At 46.4% G+C, this 27996-nt stretch overlaps 1 protein-coding gene across 1 annotated transcript; it reads right to left on the reverse strand.

Annotated features, from left to right (window-relative positions):
* Window positions 1-234: 234 nt before the first annotated feature.
* MXRA5 (matrix remodeling associated 5) lies at window positions 235-27915 on the reverse strand. The gene is made up of 7 exons (XM_058535380.1): window positions 27761-27915; window positions 25322-25537; window positions 18716-18845; window positions 18105-18495; window positions 10578-15518; window positions 6906-7806; window positions 235-3264 (listed from the first exon to the last, which is right to left on the reverse strand). Exons 1-7 carry the CDS (start codon window positions 27805-27807, stop codon window positions 1356-1358), a joined length of 8535 nt encoding a protein of 2844 aa, XP_058391363.1. The 5' UTR covers window positions 27808-27915; the 3' UTR covers window positions 235-1355.
* Between the last annotated feature and the right edge of the window lie 81 nt (window positions 27916-27996).

Consider the following 27996-nt stretch of genomic DNA (forward strand, 5'->3'; position numbering starts at 1 on the left):
ATCATCCTGCTTCACCGTAGAACTGTCACCATAGGGGCGCGAGGGGTCTCACCCTGCCTTCCTGTCTGTCAAATACAACGTTGGAGCCACTGGCTCGGACTGTTTCCCTGCCTCTTAAAAACTTGTAAGGAATAGAATAATTCAAAGGTGGTGGATAAAAACAGATTTCAACCACTGTTATTTAGACCCAAATTTGCTTTTGTGCTTGAAAATATCACTGTCATCGTTGCCCAGTTATTTGGAAAATAGTATTTTATTATCAAATGTACATTATATTGACCTTAAAAATACAGTAAAGCAGTCATGGAAATGACAGATCTCCTACTTTCTGTGGGCACAAACTGACAGGGGGAGAGACGTTTCTGGATTTTTCCGGAAGGCTCTGGATTCATTCTGCGGGGTCACGACTTAGCTCTCTCCTTCCTCTCCTCTCCCCCCACCACAGCTTTTAAGATAAACTTCATAAAGAAGGAAATCCAAGATCTCAGCCTCCCTCCCTGTGGGGTTCCTGGGAACGGTAATATAACAGCAGTTACTGAATTTGAAGGAAGTTGGGGAGGAATTTTTTTTAATTGCATTTCCATGACTGCTCTAATGTACCCAAGTCTTGTAAAGACCAATAATTTATTATTTTTAATGAGACAGAAAGTATTTCTTTCTCTTTCTAGTCTCATCGTCTGATTAGAAATATATATATATATATGTGTATATATATATATATATATATATAAACTATATAAAAAGTGAGTTCCAGGGAGAAAGAGTTCTTTCATATAAAATGGTAGCTGTATTGTATGTAATTTGTACATTACAAAAAAAAACAAAAAAAAAAATCAATCACTCTGGTTCTAAGCCCTTACTGGGCACATTGGAGTTTTGAAGTGACAGAGGCAATAACTGAAAGATGGGTACTCATTCTAGAATGTTCTATCATGTAAAAATGGCAGTGGGTTAACTAAGTGGTGCATGTTCAATGGGGTGGCAAGGCACTGTTAATCTCTATGGTTTATTTTCAGTGAATGCTCCTTAGGGATGCTACAGATGGTTGTTAAAGCATCAGAATGTTGTTTGCAACACAGACATTGTAAATTTGCACCCATGAGCACACGGCATCCTGGAAATGTGGAAGAAAGTCCCCAGACAGGTGGACCCCTCTTTCCCACGTCTGACTGCTTCCTTTCGCCAATAAGCATAGGTCAAAGTCAACATGAACCTGAATGCCAAGTGGGCACCACTGTGCCAATGACAAATCCTTTTAGGGTTCTGACCCTCCGGCCCCGGCTTTCCTTGCAAATCAGGCTTTGTGCTGACATCGTAAGCAATGACTGTGGAGGGCACGTTCTCCCGCAGGTGTTTCAGTAGACATGAATGTAAGTTGTTTTGGAGTCACTGCCCAGGATGTTCTTCGCGGTACACTTGTAGAAGCCGGCGTCTCTCTGTGTGGCCTGCTGGATGGTTAAGGATCCTTGTGGGTGAAGGAACCTGTTCCCGTACAGACGGGCCTGTGCCCCAGCAGTCAGATGTGATCTATCCGGTAGCTCCCACGTGATCTCAGCTTTGGGGACTCCCATGGCCATGCAGTTCATCTTGACAGTGTTCCCAGGCCGGGTGTAGATGACAGGCGTTGGTTCGCTGGTGATCCGAGGTGGATAGGCTATCACAATAACGGGGAAGTTCGTGACGGAAGAGCCATACTCCGTCTCCGCCTTGCACACGTAGGTGCCCCTGTCAAACACTGAGGCATCGCGGACGGTGAGGGTGCCATTTTCCCCAAGGGAGAAGCGCCCTCGTGCTTGAGGGCTCTCCAAGAACATGCCGTTGGGCAGCGTCCAAGAGAAGCGTGCCTGCCGGCCCCCTGGAGCGACGCAGTGAAGCTGTAGGGTCTCACCGTTGATGATGCTCACCAGATTGTGGTACTGGTTGTTCGGTGCCGGCTTCAGCCCCACCTTCAGAGAGACCAGCCTCTCCGTGTAGCCCGCGGAGTTGCGCGCCACGCAGCGGTAGGCCCCCGCGTCCACGGAGGAGAGGCCGCTGATGTGCAACATGCCATCACCCTTATGGAAGAACCTCTGCAGCTGCTGGCCACTCTGGAGCTCCGTCCCGTTGGGAAGGACCCACAGCAGGGTGGGTGTGGGGGTCCCCCCAGCTGAGCAGTTGAGGCTGATGGTGTGGCCCGCCATGGCGGTAATCTTCTCACTGACCGGGTCGTGGAAGATGGGCTTCTCCACCGGCTCCAAGACGGTGAGCTGGACGATCAGCTTGGCCTCACCCCCCTCGTTACGGCCAATGCACGCCAGCTGGACGGAGTCGCTCTTCCTCAGACTCCTGATGTCCAGGGTGCCGTTGCGATGGATGGTGATCCGGTTCCCATAGTAGGGGGCCGGCAGAACCACGCCCTCGGGAAAGGCCCACAGCACCCTGGGGGTGGGGATGCCTTCCGCTTGGCAGTCAATGAGTTTCCGGCTGCCCCCGGGGGCAATCTCGCGCACCGTGGTGATGGCATTGGGGTGCCCGTTGATCTTGGGTGACTGGACGTTGACATGGATCCAGACTGTCTTCCTGTCCTCCCCGGCGCTATTTCTGACCACACAAGTGTAGTTCCCGCTGTCCGAGCGCTGGGCTTTCTGAATCAGGAGAGTGCCGTCCTGATATATCTGATACTTTTCGGAGGAGGTGGGGATCAGCCTGTTGGTTGGAGAGAGCCACGTCACTCTGGGCGTGGGCTCCCCCTTGGCCTCGCACGCCACGGTGACCACATCCCCATAGGGGACCTGGACCACGGAGTACGTCTTGTTCCGGATGGCTGCGGGCTCTGTCACCACCTTGACGCGCACTCGCATCTCATCCTTCCCCACCTGGTTTTCCGCAAAGCAGGTGTAGTCGCCTTCCTCCCGCATGCCTACTTCGTTGAAATAGAGGGTCCCATTGTTGAAGACCACATAGCGCTTGGCACGCCCGCCACTGTCGTCGGCCTGCATGAAGGAGTTGACCAGGCTCCCATCCGGGAGGCTCCAGGAGATCTCCGGGTTGGGAAGCCCAGTGGCCACGCAGTCGACCTTCAGGTCCCCCCCATAGAAGACCCTGTGGTCATTCTCTTCTTTGTGCTCAATCTTGGCTGGTTTCATGACCACGTTAACTTTGAGCACGACAAAGTCATCCCCGACCTTGTTCCGGGCGACACACAGGTAGTCTCCCGCGTCTTTGTCCGTGACGGATTTCACCACCAGGGTCCCGTTGGCAAACGCCTTGATTCTGGTATCAAAGCTGGTGGAGAAAAAGAAAAGGAGTAAGATGTCAGTCTCCCCAGTGCTCTACCCCCGCTGTAGGTCATCAGAATGAAACAAAAACATGTGCTGAGAATGATCAGGGCAGGCGACTGTTATTGCAAAATGTCAGATGGTTTTTGCAGCCTGGGGGGACCGAGTCCAAGTGCGGAAAGGGTTTATTTACAGCAAATAAGAACTCTCGGGTTGAGTCTGACCTTTGGCTGGCCTGGCCACTCACTCAAGGATGTGAAAAGCAGTTACAGACTTGAGCTCTGTGTGTAGATTGAGTATTTGCATGGCGGTCAATGCACAGCTTATTGTAATGAGAAAATCAGGTAAGATGCTACAGCCATGGAGAGAATGAATCTGAGTTAACCTTACAGAGACAAAGCTCTTCTCGAAGAAAATGCGCCAGACGCTATTTTTACTCTTGATGATGTTTTACGATCTTGTATCCCACTACGAGGCAATGGGCAGCAAAGTAGCTATAAGATGGATATTGTAATTATGGCTACACCCAGAGTTTCAATGCTCAAGTTGGATTCTTCAAAACTGGGCAATGTCGGTGTAAAGCCTTCTTCCCTAGAATCTGCAACTAAAGCTGAACGGCATTCACCAGCTGGCACCCCAATGCTGGCATTCCATTCCTCCATATGAAATGATAACTGTTGGACCTAAGCCCACATACCTCTGAGTTAATATTTAAAAAGGCTTTCAGTTTAAAGGGACAACATGGAAATGTTTAAAGGATCTTCACTATGCATGTGACATTTTTACCAACATGGGGGTGCCCCTGAGCAATTCAGAACTGATGTTTCGAATAACATGGTGAAAAGATTTTGGAAGTTCTGACTTTAAAACTGTTCAGATTGGAAATCTCAGTTGCACATCATTTATAAATGTGGCATTGCGGGGAGAGGGGGCTTGAATTTTAATCCCTAAATATTTCCTAAATACTGTGTTATTCTAACAGCGTGTCTGGAATTACGTCATAGATCTAAAAAAAAAAAAAAAATCTGCCTGTGATTGAATTCGACCTGATTATTGTTAATAAAAGCTACTATGAACAATGACCAAATAAACTGTTTTGTTTTCCATGAGTGACAATCAAGTCAACATAAATTGGTAGGTCATTTGATAGGAGTGGAGCAGATAAAGATATTTTAATGTGTCTCGGAGTTTGAATCCAAAAATTCCTACAGTAGCACATGTTTGTAAATATTTTGAAACTTCTAGAGCAGTGATTCCTGGTCCCAGTTGTAATCAGAATCAACTGAGCAACTCTGAAAAATATACATGCCTATGCATCGCTGGGGATTTGGCTTCAAGAAGTGAAACTCCAATATCTGTATTTTTAAATAGTCCCAATGTGTAGGCAGGGCAAAGAGCCCGCTCTTTTATAAAACTCACATGGGCTGTTCAGTTACGATTTACTAAGAATATTACTATTCAGAATTTAGTAATACTGAAGCTACAGAGACAATGATTTATAGCGAGATATGAACAGAATGGCTCAAATTCATGCTGGAATGACATTCTTTTACTGTCGTTCATTCAACCCTGTCTCCGCCGTGCCAAAATCGACTGAAAACAGTTCTTCACATGGCAGTACATCTGCTCAGCTGGAAGATATTCCGGGGAAAATTGGGTACGTGGTATTCTGGATGCATTGTGCAAGGTTGACCAGGCACCACACAGCTGTCTAACGTTAAATACACAGTGGGGAAAGGGCCTTCAACCTATTCCTACATTAGAAAGAGATGGGGGAGGGGCCGGCCCCGTGGCTTAGCGGTTAAGTGCGAGCGCTCTGCTACTAGCGGCCCGGGTTCGGATCCTGGGCGCGCACCGACGCACCGCTTCTCCGGCCATGCTGAGGCCGCGTCCCACATACAGCAACTAGAAGGATTTGCAACTATGACATACAACTATCTACTGGGGCTTTGGGGAGAAAAAGGGAAAAAAAGGAGGAAGATTGGCAATAGATGTTAGCTCAGGGCAGGTCTTCCTCAGCAAAAAGAGGAGGATTGGCATGGATATTAGCTCAGGGCTAATCTTCCTCACAAAAAAAAAAAAAGAAAGAAAAGAAAGAGACTGGGGAGACCAGGCACAGCTGTGCAGAGCCCTTGAACGCTGGCTTTGCTCATGTCTTGGAGTAGAACCCACGCTGAGAGGGATTCTTCTCTGAGCTGCCAGGGTCACACCCAAAGCCAGGGTTTCTCCACCACAGCACCATTGACGTGTCTTTGATTCCGCTTTGCCAATCATTGTCTCTTTCCCCTATATCTTGAAATGCTTATTAAAGAGATATTTTGGATATCTTTTTTGGATCTAGCCTAGGGTTTCTCAGCCTGGGCACTAGTAGGGATGGATGATTCTCAGTGGTGGGAGCACCCTGTGCATTGTGGGATGTTGAGCAGCATCCCTGGTCTACATTCATTGGCAGTAGCACCTCGTGCACCCCTAGTTGTGACAACCAAAAATGTCTCCAGGTGTTGATGAGTGTCCCCTGGGGGCATAATCGTCTAGTTGAGAACCACTGCTATACGTAGACAGATGATAGATAACTGGATAGATAGATAGACAGTTGATAGATAGATAAATAGACAGATAGATAGATTAGATAGATAGATAGATAGACAGACAGATAGAAAGGTAGATGATAGATAGACATACATAGATAGATAGATAGGTAGATGATAGATAAATAGACATGGATAGATAAAGATAATAGATTATAGATAGAAAAATAGATGGGTAGATAGATAACACATAGATGATGATGATAGATAGACAGATGATAGATAGATAGATAGAGAGAGAGATAGATGATAGATAGATAGATAAATGATAGTCTTTCAGGGTAAGACAGGGCTTCTCAATCTCACACTACTGACATTTGGGACAAGATTATCTCTGTGGTGGGCCGTCCTGTTCATTGTAGGATGATGAGGAGCATCTCTGGTCTCCATCCACTAGATGCCACTAGCAACCCCCATTCCCCGAGTCACATCAACAAAAAATGTCTCCAGACATTGCCAAATGTCCCCTGGGGGCAAAATCTTACCCCACCCCACACCTCTGTGTTGAGAACCAGTGCTCTAAATCCATGTATCTGGGAATCGAAGACACTGGAATGGCGGGTGGCTTTCTTCCTAGCCAAAACGCATTTTTAGAGTTCCAAATGTGCTACCCCGGGGCTATAATAATGCCTTGAAATGTTTTGTTTTATGTCCTTTCCTTCTATCACTAATGCCGTTTAAAAACAAGTTCTGAAGCTTCTCTATAATTTTTTGATCTCAGATAACAGAAACAGAAAGCAGCCTAAATTGCTTTACCTAATATTATCATTTAAAACACAGTTACACAGATAACGATTAAAACAAAAGTTATTTAGTTCGTTTTTCTTTTTAGGGGGAGCGGGGAAGGAGAAGGGGAAAGGACAGGTGTTCGTTCTGGATCCTAGTTTATAAAGACAAGATTTCATTGGGTGAAAAAGTGTCTCCCGCCCGCTGCACACAAGGAGCATGTCTGTGCGTCTTCGTCCCGGACAAGGACGCTCCATAAACAGGTGTCTCAGCGTCGGAAGGGGAGGGGGTCCAGGAGCCCAGTGGTTGATGGAGAAAAAGGAACACCACGTACCTGAAGAGCGCGTCGATCATCCTCTTGGATGGGAGCCTCCAGAGGATGCGCGGCCAGGGGTCCCCCGAGGCGCTGCAGTCCAGCCGGAGGGTCCCACCGTAGCGGACGTCGGTCCTCTGCGGGGAGGTGCTGGTGATGCGCGCGTTGGCCGCCGCGCGCTGAACGGTCAGCTGCACAGTCCTGCGCGCAGAGCCCACCAGGTTGGCGGCCACGCACTCGTAGCGCCCGCTATCCTTGGGCGCCAGGTTGCGGATGTAGAGCGTCCCATTGGGGAAGACGAACAGGTTCCCGTTGATGAACTGCGAGGGGCGGATCTGGGTCCCATCCCAGAGCACCCAGCGCACGCTGGGCAGGGGCGCGGCCTTGGCGGTGCAGTGGATGTGGATGCTGAGTCCCGGGGGCAGCGAGATGTTCTCCATCTTCTCCTGGTGGATGACCGGGGGCAAGGCCGCCACATGGAGGCGGATGGCCAGGCTGTCGGCGCCGGCTGCATTGCTGGCCACGCACTTGTATACACCTCTGTCGGAGAAGGTTGCCTCTTTGATGGAAAGGGTGCGGTTTTCGTGCAGGGTGACCCTGCCCTCCACGGGGGACACGGTCTGCCACACCCTCCTGTCCGGGAAAATCCAGGAGATCTGGGGGGCTGGGGTCCCCTTGGCCAGACACTCCATGGCAATCGTGTCTCCCAGGTAGACGGTGACATCCTGGTAGTGGGAAGCTAGGATTTGGGGCTGCTGCACCGTGACAGACAGCAGGACAACCATCCTGTCCACGCCGTGCAAGTTTTTGGCGGTGCACATGTACTGGCCACGGTCCTGCACCTGGACGTTTCGGATGACGAAGGTGCCGTTCTTGAGGACTTCGAATCGTTGCACTCTGGTGTTTGGGGTCATGATAGCTCCTGGAAAGGAGAAATACGTACCATCAGATTCTACCTAAACGTGCCCTTTCCATGAGGACCAAACAATCAGCTGATTAATCAATTCTCTTTGCATGCAAATCATGAAAAGCAAAGACTCACCCTGCAACTCCAATGTGGGGAAGAGAGAACCTTGTTTTCACCCTTCTTGACTTTTAACAAATCCCAGAATCAGGGCATATGCCACCTTCAAGCAAAGGGCAGCCAACATGGGTTTCACAGATGGTTCTGGAAGCCCTCATGAGCCCCAGGCCCCCCCAATTTGGCCTCCTCATTCACTTCAGTTACTGGAGACACAGCCCCCATTTGCTCAGCCCATGCCTCATTGGGGTAGGTTGTCCTCTTGAGGTCCCCATGTTGGCTGCAGAGACACCCCAAGCTTACATCCACCATCCACCTCTGCCCAGCCAGGCTCCTGAGTCCAACAAGACAGCTAGATTGAGCAGGTCATTCTCTGCACGGCCTGGATGAGCTGAGCACTAACTCTTGTTTCCAGATGGGGATGGCGGACATCCCCACCACTATAGTCAGGGGGCACCTGCCCATCTTTCTCCTCACTCTCTATACTTCCGATGTTTTATATCCTGCCTTCTAGGGGCTCTGCCACAGTCAGAGTCTGTATTAACCAAGTGTTTCTGATGCTTGGACATCTGGGGTCTTGCTGACTCTAAAGGGATGGCCCTCCCAGGGCTAGCCAATTCCTAGAGAGAGCAAAGGATGTACCTTTCGAATGTAAACTAACCAACCCAGAGCCTAGACTTCCAACCACCTCCACTATGGGGCTCTCACACTCCAGGCCACCATCCGCCTGCCCTAATCTCCCCAGGACCAGGTACCAGACAACTAGGGACAGTCCCTATGCCTCACTGCTCACTGATACTATCAAGCCAGGCAGTCCTAAAGCTGCTCACCCTGCCTTGCCCATTCCTTCCTGTGGAAACCACAATAAAGGCTCTCGCCCACATTTTCCCATCTCTCCCTCTGCCTCTTAACCAACCTGGTGCTTTCTTGTGTGGCCCTGCATGGCATGGTATGCCCCCTCCTCTTAAGACCTGTGAGGAGCAAACTAGATTTTCAGTGGCAGTCATCTCCTGATCTGTGGGCCTCACCGCACCTCAATAATAAATCTCATACTTAAAAACTGGAAAACCCTGATTTTTAGTTCTCCCTTCCATTCCCACACTGCTGGGTTCCTGGGTCCATGCTTCCACCGTGGGCTACTCATTTAGTTCTGACAAGCTGCCGGCAGTAGAAGCTGATTCCTGACCATGTAGAACGTGCAAGAATGTCTAGTGAGGGGGCATTGTCCAGGGATGCTCAGAAAGGGCACAAGGTATGAAAAACCCTAAGGATGAATATAAATGGGATTTCCCAGTAGAGACAGGTTCTTTTCTTCAAAGGCATAATCCTTTTAGATTGAAAAGCCCATGGTGTTCTTCACTTGCTGCTTCAAGCAAAATCCCTTATTAAACCATTAGGAAAACATCCAACATTAAATGCTGAGCTGATCAAAGAAGTCAATCATTTCCCCATGCTCAGAGCCTCTGCTAACCTTTGGAACACTTCCAACATTCGTGAGATAAACTTGAACGAGGAATGCATAGATTTCCCAAGCGCTATCAGCATAAATCATTCCTGTGTTATCAAAATGGAGACCAAATGAAAAAAAGCCCCTCAGATCAGAGTCCAGGACTGGAGGATACAGCCATGTTGAGAGAGAAGAAAAGAGAAGGAGGAACAGGGAGAGCCTTTCTTTCACGGAGAGGCTGTAGCTTCTCAGATCTTACTTTCTTCTGCCACCTAGAAATTGTTTTGCCATTCAGACAAAGGAGATGGTCATTTTTATGAGGTGGAGTGCTCTCTGGGCATGCCAGGATTCCAAATATAGACCATTGTATGGGTCAAATTGTGTTCCCCCCAAAATTCACATACTAAAATCCTGGGATTGAAATCCTGACTCCCAGGACCTCAGAATGTGGCTGTATTTGGAGATGGGTCTTTAAAGAGGTGATGAAGGTTAAATGAGGTCATTGGGGTGCAATCTGATCCAATAGGACTGATGTCCTTATAAGAAGAGGAGATGAGGACACAGACACCCACAGAGGGACGACCATGTGAGGACACAGGTCTGCAGAGACAGAGGACACAGAGAAGACAGTGTACATGACAAAGAGAGAAGCCTTAGGGGGAACCAGCCTTGTTGACACCTTGATCTAAGACTTCCAGCCTCCAGAACTGTGAGACCATAAATGTCTGCTGTTTAAGCCACTGTGGAACTTTGTTATGGCAGCCGCAGCAAACCAATATAACAATATCTCTAGGTTGAAGTCAAAGCAATCCGTGATGGGCTCAGACCAAGCTGTATTTATCTTTCAAGCCAGTGAAAGGACAAGCGGAATTTGCACTCTTACCCTTCCCCCCAATCTTGCCCCCTGACATGGGTGTGGAAGACTTTTGCATTGGACCTCAGTGGGAGAAGATAAGAGGCTCTTTTGTGAAATATTCCTAAGCTTAGATTGTTCCCCATCCAAGGAGCCTATTGTTTCCATAGCCCATTAAAATCTCACATCCATTCTAGGTCCTTATTTCTTGTCCCTCTAAAGGAACATGCTTCTATCTAGGTTTTCAGAAGTTCCCTCCCATCCCATCAACTTGTCTTTTCCCAGATCCTCTAGTTCTGCCCAGGGCCACAGACTCAAGTAACCTCCTCCTACACAAGCTGTAGTTAAAATACAGATGCTTAAATACCCTACCTGTGGAAACCTTTGTCCAGGTAATGAAGGGCTTGGGCTTCCCTGTTGCTTCACATGGGATCATAGCATCAGTGTCCACAGTGATGGACATGGACTGAGGGGATTTGGTGATAATTTGGGGCTTTTCCCCAAGCGTCCAGAATTTGGATGCAGGCGGTCCTACGGGAGAGAAGAGTTTTGAGCCGCTCTGATGGAAGCTTCTGGAGGGCTGGCCAGAAGATGTCATGATGGGGATGGAGCTCCGAGTGGAGTAGACCAGAGGGATGTTCTTTAAGTTCGTTGATGGTAACGCCGTGGTCCGAGGAGGATGCAGTAATGGAGGTGCGGGGGGTCCAAAATCCATGTGGATGATGCTCTGAGAATGTATCCTATTGTAGGCACCTGGGTTGACTTTTCTCTCTCTCGTCACTGGGGCGGGAGAAGTGGGTGTCCGGGGTTTCAGTGTAACTCCCAATTGTGGGAAAGAGACAGTCTTGTTGAAAAAGAAAGGGAATCTTCCATGGGGATAGTAAGGAACTCTTGGAGTTGGAAGCTTGCCAACAGGGTCTCTGAGATCAGGGATGTTGTTATTTCCAAAGACTTTGGAGTGGCCGTTGAATTGGTCAGTTCCTTGGTCAGTAAATTTACTAGGAATGCCAGGTTTGGACCCATGCAACGGAACAATAGGAGTTGTTGTGCTTGATAATTTTGGAGTCGTAAAGTGCTTGATCTCTGGCAAAACCCTTGTAGGATACGCAGTTATTTCCGGTTTGCTGGTCAAGTGACGAGGGGGCTGGAAAGTTACAAAGTATCTAGAGGGACTTTGTGTGGCCACGTGAGGTGGCCTAACGGTCCCTCTCGGTGGGATAGGTTTGGTTGGTTGATGGAAAATTTGGACTCTTCTATCCTGGTGGTGACTCTCTGGGCCACGTGGAAGAATGTTTTTGGTCCTACCATCAAATGCTTCCTTTCCTAACTCCTGCTTTGGACTTAAGTTAAATGTATCCTGGTTGGAAGACAGGGTGGATAATTCACTTGGCCTGAATAAATGTTGAGTTCCCTCATTATTCACTAGGGGTGTTTCAGTTTTGGGGATTCCCACATAATTCAAGGAAACGTTTTCCTTGGAACCTCTTGAAGTTGGAAATGTTTTCGAAGTAAGAGGCCTGGACTTCGTGGTGGTTTGTGCTAAAGACACAAGGGTCGTGGGTGAGAATGAGGATGTTGGCTCCTCCATTGGGGCAGGAGTTGGGATGAGAGGCTGTGGTCTAATTTCAGCTGGAGTGGTTTCTTGATGATCCCGACCACTGATGGTGGTTTCTGCTTGACGTGAAGGCGACTCTGCTTTCATACGAGAGAGAGTAGTTGATGCAACCACCTTTTCCTGTTGAAATAGTGTCAAGACTGCAACAGAAGGTGAAAACTCAGAAGGAAAATCCAGATCCTCCGACTCTTTAACAAAAGATGAGTCTGTAAGGATTTCCCAAGAGCTGGTAACAGGTGTGTCTATCTGCAGTCCCCCAGGCTGGACTGCCTTTGGGAGATTCCAGCTTGCAGTTCCGGGAGAGGCAGAAGGGGAGGATTCTTCCTGAAATTCTCCCACGGTGGACACCTCGGAGTCAGAAGGTGATACGACATTAGTGATGGACTTACCAGAGACTAAACTGTCAGTTGTATAGTCATTGATGTTTGTGACATCATCATTCTTACTTTCCTTTTCATCTAATGCAGGTTTGTATGTGACTGGAATTGTCTCTTGGAGTTTATCATGAGATAAATGTATTTTTGCAGTGCTTGTCACATACTCTTCCATTCTAGTTATCTCATGTGGGTCCCCAGTTCCCAGAGAAGCCGTTGTAGACAAAAGTACAGTTTCTGTACTAGAGGTAATCACATTTTTTTGTTGATTTTCTATGGAAGGGCTGGGTGTGGACACAGAAGGTCTAGGGCTTGCTGTAGAAATAGAAGACCGATGTTTATTTGGCCTCTTTCCTTGTTTCCTTCGTGATGTTCCTTTGGATACTGGTTCTGCATGCTTCTCCAACTGTTTGGGGATACCAACTGTGCTATCAACCCAAGATGTAGGAACCAGTGAACTCTCCACTTGGTTTAGAATTTTCACTTCAGGTACTTGCGTTGGTCGAGTCGAGAAACTCGTTGGGGCAGGAGTCGTGGGTGGAGTTTGTTTATGCCAGTGTTGGAGTCTCTGGTGGCGTGATTTCTTCCTTCCCTTCTGTCTCTTTCGAGAAGGGTGAGTGGTGAGCGCCGATGGTGAAGTGGCCTTTTGAGTTGGCATCATCATCGCTACTGTGGAGATGTCCTTGTCAAACATGGTGCCCGGTGTGGTTTCCTGGGGATGCTTGAAGGAATGTTTGCTGTTCATCACTCTCAGTAGAGAGTCATGCAGAGTGGTGGATTCGATGCCCTGTCTCTTACTCCCAGGACTTCTGGAGTTTGTGGGGTCTCTCTCTAGCATATCTCCTTCCTGTAGTGTCTGAGAAGTCTCTTCTGTGCCCTTTTTAATCAATGTGTTGCCCTGAGTGCTTAAACCATCTTGCGCAAGCTGGAGGTTGTCTGTTTGTTCCTGTAGATGCACTTGTGTGGGGACACCTGGCGCCTCTAAAGGGAGATCTTCAAATGGCTCAGCTGTCCTAGAGTCAGCAACCCACCAGGTGGGGGTTGGAGTAAAGTGTGTGGAGGTCAGTTCGTTCATCTTATCTTCACTGGGTTGCGAATTAGTCTCCAAATCTGGATAAACATATGGCACAGTCCCAGACTCAGCCAAAGAGATGATATCCAATGGAGACTCATACTCATTTGATGTAGGCTCTGGCATGGATCCAACATCTGCAGTAGACCAGCCCTCTGTGGCTATATTTTCATTGGTGGGCTCTTCGTAGACTCTGTCCAGGGTCTGTGGAGTAGGAGAAGATTCATAAGGCACAGAGATCAGTATAGTGGCTGTAGCCCACTTTGAGCCAACATCAGTAGGATGCGTGTCCTCTGTCTTGTCAAATAACTGATCATCAGTAAATTCCTCCAGGTGGGTGCTTGTCACTTTGGGTTCAGCAAGGATTACTCCATCGTGGCCATGTTCTGGTGCCATCCTGGTTGAGGAAACAGTACTGGAAACCTGTTCTTCCTCATCAAATAAAGACACATCTGCTGAGGATTCTTCGGCACTGGTTGTGGTCTGCACAGGCCATATTGAGGGGGGAGGAACAGCAAGCATAAGGGGTGTCTCTTGGAGACTCACTGATGGAGGAGTGGTGGTTTTAATGACCTGGGGTCCTTCTGTTCCCTTAGGGAGATTTTTCCCGCGTACTCTGGCTAAAATATCTGCCCAGCGCTCTGGGTTAATCTGTTTGTTTGCCATATTTATCCTTCGTCTGGACTCGAACACTCTGCGACCCTCTGCGATGTTTGTCTCTGGTTCTTTGAGGTTCAGTTTTCTTCTCCCTTTCTTGGTTTTCTTACCCCCGGGAATGGCATCGTCCTTGGTTTTGATGAGCATCTCTTGGTCCTTTGGATGTAGAACTCTCCTCGAAGTGTTATCTTCATCTCCCATGCCTGAGCCCCCTTCATCCTCCACAACATCTCCTCTCCTTCTGGAAAGAGCCTTCCCACCTGGGCGTCTGCCTGTTTTGGCTGACCTGCCAGATCCTTTCTTGCTCACTGTGACCTCCACGGTGAAATGATCTGCCCCTTGCTGGTTGACAGCTACGCATCTGTAGTAACCACTGTCGCTGACTTGGACCTTTGGGATGGAAAGAGTTCCATTTGCCAACATGTAAGTGTGTGATGTGTTAGCCAAATTGTTAATTATCCTTTTGTTTGGAAGAATCCAGCTAAGCTCAGCTTCAGGGATTGCCAATGCATTACAAGGCAACATCACTGGCTCCCCTGGGTTCTTTTGAATAGTCACTGTATGGCTATTAGGTGGCTGAGTGGCAGGTGGCTGAACAAGAACCCTGTACACCATCCGGTCCATTTCATCCTTCACCTGAGCAATGCACTGGTACAAACCAGAGTCCAGCTGGTCTGTTGACTTGATCTTCAGCCAGCCACTGGTGAGGATGGAGAACTTGCCATCCTGGTCCTCCATGGGTGCTTTCAGGACAGAGCCATCCGGGAGCACCCAGAAGATGGATGGACTCTCAGAAGCCTTCACATTGCAGCTCAGCTGGCACGGACTCCCTTCCAAGACAGTCTGAGCTCTTTGCACCGCTCCACTTGGCTCGATCATGACCCAGCTTCTGCTCCGAGACTGCCTTGCATCTTTGGCGGGCATTGTTAAAGCGTAGTGGGAAGAATAGGAGAGCAACACTTTTTTGGCTGTACTCTGACGTCGGTTCAGTTGGATATCTATGGACGGCTGCATGACCCATTCTGGTTCTGCAAGAATATGGGCTTTGACGCCTGTGTAGTAAAGAGCATCGTCGTCAGCATCTTGCCTGTACTGGTAGCTGACTTTGGGGTCTTTGCTGAGAGGGAGTTCTCGGTGCAGCTTAACGGGGACCTCACTGTAATAGGCGATCAGTTTCCACAGCTTTTCATAGTTTTCCCGGGTCATCGGACATTCAAAGTCCAAGGTGACTGTGGCATTTATCTCAATCTCTTGAGGATCCGTTTGGTTCAGGTGAATTTTGTACGCATCCATTGGCTTCCTGATGTCACAGACCAAGTTCACTGTGTTCTGGTGCTCGTCAGTCATGTTCAAAGAGATGTTCCACGGGGGGAATTGGAACCTCTCCAGGGAGAGCTGGCTGTCGCTGTCTTCCTCTTGGTCCTGCTCCTCCTCAAGACTCCTGTTCTGTCTCAGAGGGGACTCTATGGAAGGCTTCTGACAAGTAACGTCCTTCAACTTGTGAATCTCTTGTTTGTGCATCTTCTTGGGACTGGAGCACATGGCACATAACTGCCCACCTTCATAAGCTTTGTCTTTCTTACACTTCAGTATCCCTGAAACAAATAACCAAAGAAACATGATGTAAGTTAAGGAACCGAAGAACAGCAAGACTTGCACCTGGACAGAGGATAAAGGCTTTGTTTGCATCTTTACCAACTGGGTGCATTTCCATAACGATTTGAATACCTCACTGGCTTTGCCTCTGTGACATCACTTACGACCTGAAATTAGTTCTGCACAGTGTGTGGTTAACTAACCAGAGTTTTATATCTACTTGCCAATGGATAATAAGTACCCTTTAAAAAATATTTTTAAGTTGAAAAAAACTCTATTCATATACACTCTATGATTTGCGTTCTATGAAGATCCAGAAGAGGCTACATAAATAATTGCAACTCATGAAAATATTTATGGATAAAGGATCATCTTTTGAGATGAATCACATCACATCACCCTTCACCATTTTTTTTGTCTTGCTGTAATTTTTCATTTCAGGCAGTGTTTACTTTTTGGATTCACATTCTACTCTTGGCTTCCTGGACATCAAATCCTCCAGAATTTTCTCCCTTTCTGGCCACCACTCAGTCTCTTTCACTGTTTCCTCCTCCTCTGCCCAACTCATTAGTGATGGAGCATTCTTTGACTTGGTTTGAGTCTTTTTCCTTCTTGTTCTGCCCCGTCATAGCCCTTGCCCACAGGCGTGGTTTCCATTACCCTGCATTAGCCAATGATGACTCCCATATGGGCTTCTGCAGTCCAAGTACATCCTTATGAGGTCCACACTCAATTCCCTACTTGACATGTCTATTTGGAGGTCACAACGTCTCCTCAAACTTACATCTACAGAACCAAATTATGTTTTCTCCCTGCTCCAAACCTACACTTTTCATGCCTTTTCTATATCATTAACTGGTGCCATAATCTCTCCCACTGGCAAAACTGGAAGACTAGGAATGCTTTTTGACAGTCCTCTTGGTATCTGCCCACTTCTTCCCATTCCCACTGGGACTACACCAGTCAAAGCGCCATCATCTATGACTTGGAATATTATAAACCTGCTAACTGGTTTCACTATAATTCCTTTTGCTTCTCTGAAGACAGTTCTCTATGTGACTTTAAGAGTAAACATCTCAAAATGCAAATATGCTTGTTTCACATACATCCTCCAACACATGCAGACAAATATACACGTACACCACACATACATACAAGCATACACGCACGGACATGCACACACAAAGGCACACACACGTATATCCAGAATGTCCAAGATGGCTCTCTGCCCAAGCTTCATGGTTTCATCTCTGTGGTGTAGCATCGCTCTTGGGAAATGACTATCCAAACGGATTTTCAGCCCCTCTTGTACCCAGTGGGGTTTGGGATCTAGTTTCCATCAATGAAATATGAATGGAGGTGGCATGTATCTTTTCTAGTTAAGACTATTAAGGAGTGAGTCTACATCTGTCTTTCGCCATCCACTGCCTGATTAATCAAATCTGACGCCAGATTTAAGTTGGAGCCACAGATAGAAGCAGCTGGATCCCTCAATCAATCCATGGAGGAAAGCTGCCTGGCAGCTGAAAGAACTCACATCAAATTGTGATAAAAGTTGGGTGTGCTGGAAGTTCCTAGATAGGCACAGGCTGAAGATGCTACGTAGAAATTGAGGACAGCAAGACCTCTCAGAAGACGTGAACTTTTAGCAAAGACCTGAACGCTGAGAAGAAGCCAGCCCCGTGAACATCTAGCAGGAAAGTTTTCTTGGCTGGAGGTTGAGCAAGTCTGACGCCATTGAGCTGGAAATAAGTTTGGAAGGTACAAGGAACACAAAGGAGAGCAGCGTGGCTGGAACTGAGTGAATGAGGGGAACTGTGGGGCCAGCCCATTATGGGAGGGTGGGCAGTAGGGGGAAACACCATAGTGTAGGAACTCCTGGTAAGGAGTGTGTGTTTTGTCTGAAGAACAATGGGCTGCCAGTGGAGGATTTATGCAGGGGTGTGGCATGGCCAGATGCTCACTCTGAAAATTTTTTCTGAAAACCACTCTGTGGAGGGTTGATTGAAGTGGGGCAATCAAGGCAGCAGGAAGACCTGCTTATGATGCTCCACTCTCCTCCCAGAGAGAGAATAACGGAGCTTGACCCAGGCTGATAGCTCTGAAGATGGTGATGTGCAAAAAGACCCAGGGTATGGTAAACCCAATGGGATCTGAGAATGGGTTCCAAGGTGGGGCTTGGAGAAGGTGGTAAAGAAAGAAAAAGTCTTCCTTATTTTGAATCAAAATCTGCTTTCTTACAACTTGTACACATTGGTCCTGTTTTTTAATGCTCTGGGTCAATACAGAACATCGCTCTCCTCCATCCATGAGAATAATCTCATAGCCACGTCCAGCCTTCTTTTTTCCAAGCAGCCTTGAATACTTCCTCAGAGGACATGGATGCACAGGAAATTCCACCTTTAGCTGCAGCCCAAGACTGAACACAACACTCCAGATATCCATTCCATGACCAGCATAGTCCACTGTACACAACTGACTAAATGATTGTTACTTTACATTTTACTAAAATATAAAAATGTATTTGAATTATGGAGGTAAGGAATGTGCAGCTAGGAGATACATGGACTCTCCTCTCATCTTACCTTTGGATTTTGCGTCCCATTCCAGAAACCATCTCATGTCACAATCACAGGACCACGGATTCCCCTGAAGGTAAAGATTCTCCAGAAGTGGCATATTCTGAAGCATGCCCGTGGGAAGAGTTCTAATCATGTTCTCTGCTAAGTAGAGGTGTCTTATGGTGGAGAGTCTGAAGTAATCCAGAAACGTGAATGTGGAGAATGTGCCAGGGTGTAGCTGGTGGAGCAGGTTTCCTTCTAAATGGAGTAGCCTTAGGGACGTTAAGCCATTGAAAGCCTGTGGGTGGATAAACTCAATCTTGTTATGGTCAATGTGCAGCCTCATTAGGCTCCAGAGCCCCTGCAGCGTCTGTCCTGTGATCACTCGTAGCTTGTTGTAGCTGAACTTGAAAACCTACAAAGACAGGGGGTTGGAAAATCCTGTTTATAATTTAAAAAGCCACAACCAGAAACAGAGACCAGAACAAAGGGCAGGAAAGTAATGACGTTAAGCTTGTTTTCAACGTAAGAAAATGGCAATTTTATTACTCATTAGGGAGCATTATATCGTTTCCACTATTCATGACTGGTCGTACAGGCTGCAATTAGTGATGCTCATAAATGCCGGGGTTTACCTGTAGAGAGCTGAGGTCTCTTAAAGCCCCGTCGGGGATGCTGGGGATGTTGTTGCCATGAAGCATAAGTAGTTCCAACTTGGCCAGTCCTGCAAATGAGGTTTCTGACAAAGCCTGTATACTATTAAACCTAAAAAAATAAGTAATTAGAAAAAGAAACAGTGAATACTTAAATCCCATATGGGAAAGTTTCCCCAGCCTGCCCAGGAGCAAGCAAGTTAGCAAAATGTTGATTTTGAGGTCGGATTGATGCCAGTCTCATTGTCTCTTTGCATCCTTGTCCATTTCTGGGGTCACAAGGAAACCGACCTATTTTTATTAGCCTTCAATCAATTAAGGAATGTTGGCTGGGCCTTTTGACTTTGAATATGCTAATGTAGTTAGACGGTACTTTAGGGAAACAAATAGGAGTTAGAATTCTAAAGGAAGCTCGTCCAAATGGCCCCTCATTGGAAATTCTACTCTGGAACTGCAATAATGAAAGACACATGGCAGGCATGAATGAAAAGAAACAGGCAGCCTGAGAAGAGGATTTGCATATAATAAGAGAGGGAGAGGGCTCCCATCTAAAGGAAGAAATTAAAACACTGATAGCCAAACACGGATTCTTATTTCCCAGGGACAAGTTGTCATTTCAGATGGATTGTCTAAGTTATCTCTAAACATTCTAGTGTGTTTTTGTTTTTGCAAATACATTGGTATATAGCCTGACACTATCGCTTCTCCTTATCACCTAAATAGAAGGAACTAGATCTGTAGAGAATGCAGGTGAAGAGCTCACAGCTCAATGCAGCCAATGCTAGTGTCAGGGAGGGGAAAATCCCTTTCTCCCCTTCTTGTGTTCCTCTGGCTGGACTGATAGTAAAATTGACACCAGACTAGATTAACAGGAGAAAAACTCAGTTTAATACGTATGTGTTGGAGATCACAAAGAAATGATGCTCAGACAGTGAACAAAGCAGGCAGTATATGTATCTTTTACCGAAGGAAATAATAAATTTGTGAAGAATTGACAGGACAAAGAAACTTAGGTTTGGGGTAGGTAATTAGTGAGGAATTTAAGCAGAGTTTAGGCTTGAGGTGGTAAATTAGCAAGATTTGTTTATTCAGGCTTCTCAGCCCTGAATTCTCCAGCTCTGGTGATAAGAATGCATGGAGAGTACCTTTCAAATGGAAGATTGATTTCCTGCTTTCAGGGGAACAGAGACAGGAGGGTCTGAATGCCCTTTTTGTTAGTCAAGTAACTTCAATTCAAAATAATCAATCTGCTACTGTGGGATATTTTGGGATGGCCTGCCCCAACACTAGCTTAAACCAGGGCCCCAATTTTGCAACTTTCTTATAAATACATATGGGCCTAAATCCAGACCCCAATTTTGCAGTCAATAGCTGGGTAGTTCCTCCTCTAGGAGTCATCCTGAGGAAGCACCTTTCAGCTACAAACTCTTGAGTGCAGGAAATGTAACCTCCAGAACCAAAACCACTCACCTTGGTTGCTTCACACTCTTCAAAGAAATATTTTAATCATCGCATTGTTTTATAAGACCAGTTTATCCAAAGAAAGCATCAGATGGAATGAAATGCAACCCACCTTATTAGGATAACGCTATAGAGATTCAAAATGGTGCATGGGGAAAATATAGCAAAAGGGAATCCCCGGTCTTGTTTCTCATTTGACTTGTAGTCATTGAACGATTATATAGCGTGTCCCTCTTCTGGATGACATGGCATTCCCTCTTTAGTGCTTTGCCCCAGTGTCTCGTCAGCTGACTCTGCTCTATTTCACAGTGGTGAGAGGTAAAATATTAACAGGAATGGGCCCAGTTAGGAAACCCTGATTAGAAGACTCAGCAGAGAACAAATCAAGTGAAAGTGCCCTAAAGCAGGGGAAACAAGCGGACTTCTTCCTGGGCAAGTCCAAGGGACAGAAAGATGGCAGATGATCTCTAACTCTAAGGCAAATAGCAAACAACTTAGAGAGTTAACAGATAGTCCACCATGGGTATTCCACTATGTCTGCAGACATTTCTGGGTGTCACGACTGGGTGGGAGTATGTTACTAGCATCTAATGGTTGGAGACCAGGGATGCTGCTAACATTCTACAGTGCACAGGACGTCCCTCACCACAAAGAATTATCCAGCCCCAAATATCAAAAGTGGTGAGATTTGGAAAAGTGGTGAGAGACTCTGTCTGTTGGTTTGTCTATCTATCAACCTATCTATTATCAGTCTATATATCTTATTATCTGTCTGTCATTACCTATCTATGTATCTATCTATTATCTATTGATCTATCTACCTATTATCTATCTGTCTATCTATCCTCTTTTTATCTATCTATCACCTATCTATCATCTATCTATAATCTATCTGTCATCTATCTATTATCTATCTATCTATCTATCTATCTATCTATCTATCTATCTATCATTTATCTATCTATGGTAGTTGTTTTGAACTAGGGTGACTTTGCCCCCAGGGGACATTTGGTAATACCTGGGGTCATTTTGGGTGATCACAACTAAGCGGGAGGGTATTACCGACATCTAGTGGGAAAAGGTCAAGAACGCTGCTCCACATCCTGCAATGGCCAGGACAGCCCCCACAACAAGGAGTCATCCTATCCAAAATGGAAATAGTGCTCCAAATGTCAATTGTGCTGAAGGTCAGAAACTGTGTTCTACCCAAAGATGGACTAGTCTATGGGCAAATGCACTGCCTCATTAGTCTATCATTATTTAGGATCCTACAATTAAATCTGCCTGGGAAATGAGAATCAATGTCAACGTTTGAACTCTTTTCCATTTTCTGGAGCCTGAGGTTTGTCTACAAACAGGAAGTAAGGTGGAGAATGGTCTCAGGTCAGGTAGGTGTGATTTGCAGGCACCAGGTAATTTAGGAGCTGGGAGGACATGGGAAGGAGTGCGTTTATTTTGTTCCAGGTTCAGAGGGAAGCCATTGGAGGGTTTTAAGGAGGAGAGTGATGGGAACCAAGTTATGTGCTAAAACAACAATGCTGGCCACTACATGGAGAACGGGTCAGAGATGGACAAGAGAGGAAGCAGGAGATGGGGTGAATTCCAGGGAGGGATGCTGGTGTCCCTGGTTAAGGTAAAGGCAGTGGAGATAAAGCTACATGGGGAGTTTCCAGAGGTGCTTAGACGAAGAGCCAACAGGCATTGCTGAGTGATGGAACTGCAAATAAGGAAAAGATCAGAGGAATGACTTCTGCCTGGGTGTGAGCCAATGAGTGGATTGTGCCTTTTGCTGAGATAGGGAGCAGAGGGTGTGGGGGAAACCATTCCAAGTTATATTCATCATGTGATGTTGAAGATGTTTGTGAGAATCCAAGGTGAGGGTGGCACTCAGGACCAAGACAGAGACCCAAGGTGTGCACATTCAGGAGACCTTGGCCAACTGACTAATGGAGTGAAGCCCTGGGAGTAAACAAGATCACCTGAGAAGACCCCTAAAGGTAAAGAAGAGTAGAGAAGCCAGAAGGAGGAGGCAGGGCTTGAGATGGAGGAGGTGGGGGTCAGAGGCTCAACCTCAAAAATGGATCAGAAACAGTTTGATGTTCCTCAGCACATGTTAGTCCAGGGATGTGGGATGCTCATCAAGGCTTCCTCTCCTCTCTTTGTTGCCCAAAATTCTCACTTCCAACTTGGCATTCAACTATAATGGTGGATTCCAAGGTGGAGAAGGTGAAAGGAAGGAAGATGGCTGGGGAGAGAGGAACACCATTGTTTGAGCTCCCTCCACACCTGAATAAATAGTTTAAAGTCCTGGATGGGGATGTATCAGCTCAGGAACCTGTCTTACTGTACCGTTTTCTTGGTACTCATTTTTAAGGGTCATCAAAAGCTACAGATGAAGGTGTTGTTGGTGGCAGAGCTAAGACAGGGGAGACTTTTCTGGGACAAACAAAGCCAAGAGAATTGCCTAAATGCAAAGTAGAGGAGGCATTTTCTTCCCTCGCAGCACCCAATGGGTGTGGATGAATCCTCTTTGCATCTGTCTAAACACCAGCAGAGAGATGGGGGAATTGGCGTGGTACTCAAGGAAGAGAACCTGATGGGACACTGAAATGACCCTGGACAGAGCCAGCTTACCCTCCTCTCCAGTGTCTTCCTCACCTGTTGATTGACAATAACTAACTACATAACCACCTAAAGAAATGATTTTTCAATATCAGAAATATATGATCATTTTGCAATATATGCAAATGTCGAGTCATTATGTTGTACACCTGAAACTGATATAATGTTCTATGTCAATTATATCTCAATAAAAAAAGAAATATATGTAAAACTGCTTCATGAATAACAATTAGTATCCCAAAGCAAAATTTAAGATAAAATAGAGGAGTATGGGCATTTGGGATATTCCAGACAGATGTCATCAAAACCAATCTTTTAATCAAGGGTAAAAAAATCTTTAAAGGTCTATAAATCAGATGCTAAGTGGATGATATTTTTGGTTTACTCAAAAATATCTGGAAAGCAATTTTTTTAAAAAGCTTTGGGGCTGGCCCAACAAGAAACAGCAGCTTTCTCTTTCAATGGTGACTGAGAACCCTAAAAACATCTGTGTGGGAATGAAAAATGTCCTTCATGCTCTGCCAAAAATCCCTCATTCCTTGAGAGTTTTATACAGTCTCCAGATTGCAAAAAGACAAATCCAACCCTGAGTTCTATCTGTACTAGACATGGCTCTTGTTTCTTTTTTTCCAACAAAATGCACATTGCCAGTCTCCTTATCTACTTTGAGATTGGTTTTCAGAGACAGTGCTGTGATATTATAGGCGTAATTTAGAAATGTGGCACATGGATTCATGTTACAAATTAAGCCAGATGGAAGTAATATATGTTGGCACAGTGAAACTATTCCTCAGTTGTTTTTTCTTTTATCTTTAATATTACACAAACCCATCACAGGAGATTATTAGCATCAGCAGGAAAAGGAAGCATCTTGATATCTTTGCTTTATTCTAGTGGCAAAGCCTTTAGGACACCATAATTCGTTGTCTTTATCATTAGTTGTTTAAAATGAAACCGCCAGAAGTTATGTTCTAATTGAAAGGTTAGTTAAGTTTCACACTTACAAAATGCTTCAATTTAAAAATGGATCGAAGAAAAATATCCCAGAAACTGTCAATGAGATGCAAACAGCTTGAGAGGAAATAGTCTATTGGTGTCGCCAGTCTAAAGCCATCACACAGTTAACCTTTTGGCGGGATGCATGTAGTATCTTCTCCACTCATGTCCAACTGACAGCCCAGACCCCCAACTCACAACAGGCAGTACACTCACACCTCCAAGGCAGGAAGTGTGATAGAAAACAGTTCTCTTGGACCACTCCCATTCCCACACTTTCTAGGGGGGTCCACTAAACCTTGTCTGAAGGATGTGCAAGAAAGAAGGGAAATCATAGACAAGCACCATTTCCCTCTCTACAAACTTGGCGTAGCTCACCCAACCCTGATTCCAATGGGCTCGAGTTCCTCTTCCTTATCTCTTTCTCCCATTAGACAAGTGATGTGTCCTAATAAATTTTAAATTCTAGATTGTAAAAAGGAAACAAGTTTAAAGATTAATGTTCCCTCTTTTGGCAAAGCCAAATTGTTTTCCCAATGGAACTATCATCATTGTGGTTGGATTTAGTTAGTCAAGTCATACGGTTTCCCAAGATTTAATTGAGAAGACTATCTAATGGCTTATTGCCTTGGATTAGCTAAGTTTCTATCTTATTGTTTGAATTTCACATTCTCCTATTCTGCTACTGGGCTTTATAGTCAATAAATGCAAGAATATTTTTTAACTCTGCACACATACAGTTCTTTGTTCATTGACCGAAGTTTGGCCACTCCATTTTATTACAATGTTCCCTTAGTGAGTATTCATCAAACTCTAAATTACTTTGCTGTTTTCTAGATGGTAGAAAATAGCTCACATATTTTTTTGAAGAAGTCTAAAGGATTGTCTACTATTAAAATTGTACATGAGTGATCCATAGCAACTAATATTTATGCACATAAAACATTTATGTGTATAAAATGAAATTTAAAAATATAAAAATTCTATCTGGGATGCTGCAGAAATTCATCTCTTAAAAAGATATTAATACTTTAAATAGGCAAAATCTGAAAGAACTCTTTTATTTTGTCAAAGTCACAATTACATCATCCAGATAACTTTCAAAATGTCAGAGATGTCCCATTTATTCTTTGTGCTGTTTTAAATAGTTTCTGAAGTCTATTTAAATAATATTCACATATTTACATATGTGTCATATGCGTTCGTATCTACAATATATCGAGGGAAATTTCTTGACAAACTGAAGGTGTTCACGATGCTTCATTACTAAATCTTATGATAGTGGTTGCAGCTGATGGCTGAATTCAGAAAATCGTCCAAAAGGACTGCGTTTAGTATAGTTAAAAACTGTCACCTTGATTCTGCCCATATAGAAGTACATAACGCTAGGTAGAATGACACATAAAGGAATATCCATTTGCATTATGTAGATACACATACATATATGCAAAAGCAAGTAAACATGCATGCAAAGAGGCCAAAATTGTTCAGTAAGAATGTGGTACAAACCCCAAATTGATTCTTTCCACATGTTTAGAAATCCCAGCTGGCACAGAAACCAGGGAGCGAAACGTGCAGTGCACCTCGCTGGGAACATAGCAGGTGCAAGGGTGAGGGCAGGCGAGCGAGGCTGGAGGATGGCCCCAGACCAGAATCAGCACCACGGAGAGTACTCGCCAGTGCACCCGCGTGGGCATCTTGTCCGGATGCCTCATCCTTGGACACCTGTAGCGGAACCACAAAACGGGATGCGCTTAGTCAGGTCGAACTTTCTCATTTTCAGCAAATTTTATTTGAGTTGTGCATACCGGTTTTAAGCTTCCCAAGACTTCACATGATTTATCTTCGTGACACAGAATGTTTGAGTCAAGAAACACGAAACTTATTTTTTTTCAATCTTTTGCCGTTAACTTTAATCGTTAGTATAGAACAGAGCCTTAATTCCTGACTTGGATACTACGGTTTGGAAGTCTCACTATGTTATGAGCGAGGATATGGAAAATGCACACACATAACACACACACACATATATATATATATATATTTACATATATATTTGTAAATACACATATATACATAGAGAAGGAAAGGTACATTTCTGTTTCTATAATAATAAAGTAAATAATAAAAAATAATTGTGTGTCTGCCTCCAGTGTTAATTCTGAGCCTTCGTATATTGTATATATTTGAATAAAAAACTTCTCAAGAAGGTCATTATTACTAGGACTATTTCGTTCTTTTAATGACATTCCTTAAGTTTTAATTATATCTTCTTAAAGTGCTTCAAGAGTATTCACTAAAGCAAAATTTATTCCATTATTTGTGAGTTTGTTTACCAGCCCTAATTTTTTCTGGGAAGGGACAAAAAGTGTTGCGATGGTGCAGCATCCTTGTTTATCAGGAGGAAGTTTGTGGAAACCTCGGTAAAATCTGCCATTTGATAAAAAGGAAAGGAACTGCCTGATGAAATATGTTCACGCAAACAAAAACGATCAAGGAGGTTACCAAAAACGCTAAATAAATAAAAAGAAAGAAAAGAAAAGAAAAACGGGAATGCTCAGATATTTCAAATATTAGTTTGCATCGGCTACCTCCTTTAGAACGTCAGTGATTATCTTTTTCAGGCGTTGGCCATGCCTTCATCATCTCATATTTTTGTGTTGTCTTGGATGAAGTTTATTTACAAATAGGAGTCCACGTGGACAGGAAAACGCACAATAGAGAAACGCGTCTGTCCCTTCGTCCCTGCTCTGGGCAAGCGCTCACTAATAATAAACTCCACATCCGCTCATACAGCGTAGAGAGATCCCAAATCCGTAGCTTTTCCATCCTTTCCATGACCTCGAAATAGATACTCTCTTAAGCCCGCGTGCGTCTCGCCTTTCAGCTGCCCATAAAGAGCTGACCATGCAGGCAGCTTTGCAGAAAACAAGTTCAGGCTTCCCCTCCGCGCTCTGGAACAGGCTTCTGAAGCTTTGCAGAGAGGAGTTTCGTCGCTCGCCGGAGCCCAGGCCTCCCCCTGTCGCCTGCGCGCCCGACCTCGGCTCTGGGCTTCTGCCAAGGGCATCCCGGCCCGTGCCCCGTGCCCGCAGGCGGACCTGGCGCCAGCGTCCCCACGCCTCCTCTCCAGCCTTCGCTCTCGGTCCTGCCTCCCACCCAGGTCCTTCCCGGAGACAGAAGGAACGCGCCCCAGGGAACCCTAGTCCTGGGGCCGCAAGGGAAACCGCCCTTGGCCTCCGGGGCTGCCGCGGGCACGAGGCAGTCCGCGTTCCCCCTGCCGGAGGCGGACAATGTGGGGCGGCCGGGCGCGCAGCCCTGCGCCCCTGGCCGGCTTCCAGCGCCCGCTCCGACGTGCCCCGCCGGCGGAGCGGTGAATTACAGGCTTTCCCGGAACGCGGCTCGGGTTGCCCCGCGGGTCCCGGCTGCCGCGACCCGCACACCAAAAGCCGTCTCTCCCAGATGATGACTTCTCCAGCTTCTGCGCGGCTCAGCCCTGGCGAGGCCTTGGGTCTCCCGCTCTCCGGGGTAGGAGGAGGGGCGTGGGGGAGACTCAGTACCCGGAGCCCGAGGAATGGGCAGGAGGCTCTGCACCGTGCCTTCCCCACCAACGCCAAGAGCGGGACCGCTTTCACTTGGGGATCCCCAGAAACCAGGGGAGGATTAGGGAGAGGGAGGAAGGATGAAGGGAGAAAGGGTCGGGCGTTCGCTGATTAGATCTATTCAAAGCATCCTCCCGCAAGAGTGCATCGGCTTCCCTGTTGAATGGAAACTGGCCCCTCCGCTCCTTCAAAGAGTGCCAGGAAACAGTTCGAGATGCCTCTACGCCCTCGCCCCCCAGTCTTTCTCTTGGCCGTCCCCCAACTCCCTTCACCCCTTGCAGACAGACCAATGCCTCCCCCGGCCACTCCCTCCCCACTCCCGAGCACCCAGGCTGCCCTCGGTCCTCACCTGTCCTTCGGAAGCCGCGACACACGGGAGCGGTGCGCCCGGAGCATCCACGGGGCCGGGGCGCGCGAGTCACCGCCGGGGGTCCGCCGGGGCCATGCCCTTCCCGGGGCCGGGGGCGCGGCAGCACGGCTTCCCAGCGCGGCACGGCGAGCCGGCGCCCTTTTATTCCGGTCGCCGAGAGACTTCCCCGAGTCCACGCCTCGGCCCACCCCCACCCTGCCCCACCCCGGGGAGAC

Source organism: Diceros bicornis, chromosome X, assembly GCF_020826845.1.
Source record: "Diceros bicornis minor isolate mBicDic1 chromosome X, mDicBic1.mat.cur, whole genome shotgun sequence".
Lineage (NCBI taxonomy): Eukaryota > Metazoa > Chordata > Mammalia > Perissodactyla > Rhinocerotidae > Diceros > Diceros bicornis.

Excerpts from the sequence above, each read along its gene's own strand:
- MXRA5 (XM_058535380.1), bottom strand. The coding sequence starts at position 27,807 with ATGCTCCGGGCGCACCGCTCCCGTGTGTCGCGGCTTCCGAAGGACAG. Across the intron at positions 7,807-10,577 it reads CTGGACAAAGGTTTCCACAG|GAGCTATCATGACCCCAAAC; the intron begins GTAGGGTATTTA and ends TCTCCTTTCCAG. Across the intron at positions 3,265-6,905 it reads ATGATCGACGCGCTCTTCAG|CTTTGATACCAGAATCAAGG; the intron begins GTACGTGGTGTT and ends TTTCTCCACCAG.